Source organism: Dendronephthya gigantea, unplaced genomic scaffold (assembly GCF_004324835.1).
Source record: "Dendronephthya gigantea isolate DGI-Jeju-01 unplaced genomic scaffold, DenGig_1.0 000115F, whole genome shotgun sequence".
Lineage (NCBI taxonomy): Eukaryota > Metazoa > Cnidaria > Anthozoa > Malacalcyonacea > Nephtheidae > Dendronephthya > Dendronephthya gigantea.
Window position 1 is genome coordinate 304,466 of NW_021163125.1, and position 5,456 is coordinate 309,921.

Here is a 5,456-nt window from a genome sequence, read left to right on the forward strand (position 1 = left end):
CCTCACTATTAATATCCTATAAAATACAATGCGCGATTACATGATAAATTCAACCTCGGGGTTGAATGCAGCCTCGGGGTTCAAGGTTCATCCCTGCCTGAGCTACCCGAGCTGAAATCTCAACTCTGGGGTAAAACTAGTTGTTAAATTTGTCATGTAATCGTTTCAACCCAGGGCTGAAGTTATTCGAACATGCGTAGTAGTGCCATTTACGCACGTGACTGAATACAAAATGCGAATTTATTATTCGCGTGCATTTTCAAACCCAGGGTTGAAATTATTCATGTAATCGAAAAAAAATTTCATCCCGGTCAACAGGGCTGAATTCAACCCCGGGGTTGAAAATAACCCATGTAATCGGCCCCTTAGAAGTGTAGGACTCACCTGCCATTAATTTTTAGTTCTGAACAGCCCTGGTGCTGGTTTTCATCTTTCTTTCATGTAAAGTTCATCTTTATTTTGCATATTTAGGTATTGAAAAGGAGGAGGAGCCAAATGGGAGTAGAAATGTCTGCGAAAAAGAAAAACAGAAATTTTGGAACGAAATAAAAAAGCAAGTTGAATGTGGTGAAAACAAAGAAGATCGTTGGAAGAAGACGATTCTTTGGCGTGCTTTTCAGTTTAGTACAGTAGATCCGAAAATTGTCAAATATTTAGTTGACCATGGAGCAGACGTCTATTCCAAGAACGAAGAAAGTGAAACAGCTCTGGGGATAGCGACGAGAAATGGTTTACTCGATCTTGTTAAGTATTTTGTGCAATATGGCCCTGAACATAATTTTCAAGATGATTGCAAAGCTCTTCAGGGTGCAATACAGTCTCGATCATTAGAAATTGTGCAATATTTCGTTGAAGATTGTCGTGCTGACATACATTGTAAAGATGAATTGGGGAAAACCACTTTACAGCATGCTGTTGAAGTTGGTGTAGTAGATATTGTCGAATATTTAGTTGAGCAATGTGGCGCTGAAGTAAATGAAAACACTGCTAATGGATGGACAGTGCTTCACACTGCTGCTACTAAAGGCTCACTAGGAATGGTGAAATATCTCGTTGAAAATGGCGCTAATGTAAATGGCAGGATACTGACGGGACGACAGTGTTGCACAATGCTGTTACGGAAGGAACCTCGAAATCGTAAAATATCTTGTTCAAAAGGGTGCTGATGTAAATGGCAAGAAGACTACTGAATGGACAGTGCTCCACACTGCTGCTACTACAAAAGGTACACTAGGAATAGTAGAATATCTTGTTGTAAATGGCGCTGATGTAAATGGCAAGGATACTGACGGGAGTACAGTGTTGCACAGTGCTGCAACTGAAGGAAACCTGGAAATGGTAACATATCTTGTTGAAAATGGCGCTGAAGTAAATGGCAAGAAAAATAACGGGAGGACAGTGCTGCATGATGCTGTTAGTAATAGTGAAATAGTGAAATATCTTGTTAAAAAGGGCGCTGACGTAAATGGCAAGGAAACTGACGGGTGGACAGTGCTACACACTGCTATTACTGAAAGCACGGCAGAGATTGTGAAATATCTTGTCGAAATGGGCGCTGATGTAAATTCCAAGAATACTGACAAGTCGACAGTGCTACACGATGCTGTCACGGAAGGAACGCTGGAAATGGTAAAATATCTGGTTGAAAAAGGCGCTAATGTGAATGAAAAGAAGAATAACGGCTTCAGTGCTGCATGATGCTGTCACGGTGGGAACGCTGGAAATAGTAAAATATCTCGTTAAAGAAGGCGCTGATGTAAATGGAAGAGAATGACGGGTGTACTGTACTGCACTTTGCTGTAACCAAAGGTACGCTAGAAATGGTAAAATATCTTGTTGAAAATGGCGCTGGTGTAAATAGAAAGAATACTGATGGGAGGACAGTGTTGCACTATGCTGTCACGAAAGGAACGCTGGAAGTAGTAAAATATCTCGTTGAAAAGGTGCTGATGTAATGGCAGGAAGATTAACGGTTGGACAGTGCTGCACGCTGCTGTCATGGAGGGAACGCCGGAAATGGTAAAGTTTCTTGTTGAAAGGGCGCTGATGTAAAAGCAAAGAAGACTAACGGCTGCACAGTGCTGCACGATGCTGTCACAGAAGGAACGCTGGAAATGGTAAAGTTTCTTGTTGAAAAGGGTGCTGATGTAAATGGAAAGAAGACTAACGGCTGGACTGTGCTTCACGATGCTGTCACGGAAGGAACACTGGGAATGGTAAAGTATCTTGTTGAAAAGGGCGCTGATGTAAATGGCAAGGAAATTAACGGCTGGACAGTGCTGTTCGCTGCTGTTACTGCTACTACTGAAGGTACATTAGAAATGGTAAAATATCTTGTTGAAAACGGCGCTAAAGTAAATGGCAAGGATACTGACGGGTGTACCGTGCTCCACTATGCTTTTACTGAAGGCACTCCAGAAACGGTAAAATATCTTGTTAAAATGGGCGCTAATGTAAATGGTAAAGATGATCACGGGCGTACAGTGCTGCACTATGCTTTTACCGAAGATACGATTGAAATTGTAAAATATCTTGTGGAGATGGGCGCTAATGTAAATGGTAAAGATGCTGATGGACGTACAATCTTGCACATTGCTGCCCATACTGGTGCATTGGAAATTGTCATGTATTTAGTTCAACATGGTGCTGACATAACTCTTGAAAGTGAAATCGACGTTCATACTCTTGGGATTGACATCCTAAAGATGGCGGTTAAGAGAAATTCGGTTGCTTTGATAAATCTTCTGTTGGAGAAGAACATCGCTCCGTGGAGAGCTGGAACATGGCTTGTTGATGGAAAGCGAATGAGTCTTTCTGAATGGAGTAGTTATCTTGGACATGATGAAATTGCAGCTACCCTCAAATGTTCCGTAAAACATCGTGAAAAGGTTCAGATGTTGAGAACAACGAATTGCAACCAGTTAGAAAAGGTAATGTTTCAAATATGTATGAGTTCGTTTTAATACGTTTGCGTATAGTAACAAATGTTAATAAGTCGTTACATCACGCCTTGTTTGTTTCAGGTTTGAGTAACACAAAACATGTGTTTCTACAAAAATATGTGTTGGATTGATTAAAGATCTAGATATTTAGCTCCTTAGAATTGATGTACCGTACCAAATTTTAGGGGCCCACCCTAAATTATGTCTAGCTTTTTCTCCCAACCATATAGATAATTATGGGTTCCTTCATAGGCTGAAATACCGATGCAGGCTTTTGTCGCACAGAATCAATTCAAAATCGGCGATGGTTGTGGTGGTTCACGTGTCTATGTTGGTCTCATGAAAGATGGAAGTGAAGTTGCTGTTAAGAGAATCTTGGTCCAAAGTGAGGACAAAACAGTTGAAAACGAAAAGGAAATCATGAGTCTCATTGAGACGGAAAACTGTCCATTTATAGTGAGCTATCGTTATTTTCATTCTGGCGATGACTTCATGTATCTTATTGTTGATCTTTGCGAAGAAAACTTGAGTGAACTTGTTCATGCATGCAGTATTGAACATCTACAAGAGCATGGTCCACGAATGATTAGGGAAATTCTATCAGGACTTCAATTTCTTCATGAAACCGGGATATTGCACAGAGATCTAAAACCTTCAAACGTCCTGGTTGATATCGAAGGTCGCATGAAATTGGCAGACTTTGGGATAAGCCGCGTTCTTAAAGACGATGAAACGACAGTTGAAACATTTGCTAAAGGCACTCCTGGATGGATGCCACGGGAAGTAATTGAAGCAATAGACAAAGAAGAAAAAGGTCCTTTCAAAAAGAAATCGGATATCCAGGTAGCGGGTATGATTGCTTTCTTCATCTTAACTAAAGGTGAACACCCTTTTGGATCTTCGTTAGATCGAATGAAAAATATTTTAAAAGGAAACCCTGTCTATTTGAACAAAATCGGCCTTCGTAAAGCCCGAAAGTTTGTTTCGTGGCTTATTCGTCACAAGATTGATGATAGACCTTATGCTAACGAAGCGCTAAGAGATTCTTTCGTTGGTGGAGATTAATGGAAACGTAAATCAGGATTAGTCTACAGAGATAGACGTTGTGAGGAACCACAGTATGAACGTGAAGCTACAGGAAGAACTAGTATTCTGTGAACTTTGACCCTTTATACTAAAGTCTGGTTCTCGTATGTCACCGACGGTCGGTGATGACCATTGTCGGTGATCACTGGAGAATAAAATGCGTTGTTGTTTTGTATAAATTTTCTTCGTCACCGACCAGAAAAAATACATCACCGATTGTCGGTGACATAGGAGAACCAGCCTAAACATAGGAAACTGGAGAACCATTATTGAATGAGGTTGAGCATTATAATATAACTGTATACTTACTGCCATCTGATTGTCCCGGAGATACTCTTCAGATTTCAGCTCATGGTGAGTGGCAAAAATAAAATGGCCGACAGTTTTGCATACGAGTGATAAAGAAGAAATTAAAACACTTTTTGAAAGTTTAGTTCCCAGAGATTTAAACAAATAAACAAAATATGAGATTCCTCAAATGCGGTATGACAACTGCCTAAAATAGACAAAAACACTTCTCGACGTTTCGACGAAGGCCCTCAGGTCGAAACGTCTAGAAGTGTTTGTTTATTTTAGGCAGTTGTTATGCCACTTTTGGTGCTAAGTTGTTTGAAGACGCTGCCACGCTGCACCCTGGTTATATTGAAAAATATTGATGGGTAAATAGAACGAACAAATGGAAGCTTTTTGTTTATGATATGTCCATGTAAACATTGAGCGGAAGATTGACTGAGATTATATTCGTGGATTCTGGACTTGAAATTTCTAAAATATTAACCCTGAGTTTTTGGAACGATATTGTTGATTTTGCAAGGGACAAAATTCGTGAAAATATGAAAAAAATCAGCTTAAATTAAAATCAATTAAAATTAATTGCAATACATTTTGCCACTTTCCATTCCAAGAGTATTCCGCTAATCAAACAATCTTTTCTATAGCAAGCCAAATTTTCAGGCGCGAGAAATATTTCGGCAACTAATTAGGCAAATTTCAGAGATAATCAAAATTGGGATATCTATGCCTTAATATTGTTTAGTATTGTTCTATTTGTATGTATAGCAGTATAGTGTATAGATATACAATCTGTCCTTTGTAAGGAAACTTACTAGTTTTATGACTTTTTAAGATTGTAATCTGTTTTTAGAAATAAATCGAGGACCTATGAAAAGCCTTCATATACCAATCTCTGATATTTCAAAAAACTCTTGAGCGACATATTTGTGTTTTAGAAATACCATCAGCCTCACTCCCCCCAGCTACTGACCTCAATAATATGAATGCAACCTTATTTTTCTATTTCTTTCATTTGTTCTCTCTGAACGTTAGCCATTTTCGTGGGATAAACCAGAGGCGGGCCTAGGGTCCAGTCAGTCGCGCGACTTACGTATTTTTTGCAGGCGGAGATGACAATTAAATATTCAAATCTAT

At 39.4% G+C, this 5,456-nt stretch overlaps 2 protein-coding genes across 2 annotated transcripts; both read left to right on the top strand.

Annotated features, from left to right (window-relative positions):
- The first annotated feature begins 1,037 nt into the window (after positions 1-1,037).
- Positions 1,038-1,698, top strand: LOC114535286 (putative ankyrin repeat protein RF_0381). The gene is made up of 2 exons (XM_028556657.1): positions 1,038-1,070; positions 1,159-1,698. Exons 1-2 carry the CDS (start codon positions 1,038-1,040, stop codon positions 1,696-1,698), a joined length of 573 nt encoding a protein of 190 aa, XP_028412458.1.
- An 85-nt stretch (positions 1,699-1,783) lies between these two features.
- On the top strand, positions 1,784-4,649 carry LOC114535287 (putative ankyrin repeat protein RF_0381; the record flags this gene model as incomplete). The annotated part of the gene is made up of 5 exons (XM_028556658.1): positions 1,784-1,943; positions 2,040-2,310; positions 2,410-2,823; positions 2,889-2,952; positions 4,634-4,649. Coding segments are annotated over exons 1-5 (888 nt in total), but the record flags the coding sequence as incomplete, so codon positions are not given.
- Positions 4,650-5,456: the final 807 nt, after the last annotated feature.

Coding starts and splice junctions, on each gene's coding strand:
- LOC114535286 (XM_028556657.1), top strand. CDS start 1,038: ATGGTGAAATATCTCGTTGAAAATGGCGCTAAT. Junction 1,071..1,158: donor TCGTTGAAAATGGCGCTAAT/GTAAATGGCAGG, acceptor CTTGTTCAAAAG/GGTGCTGATGTAAATGGCAA.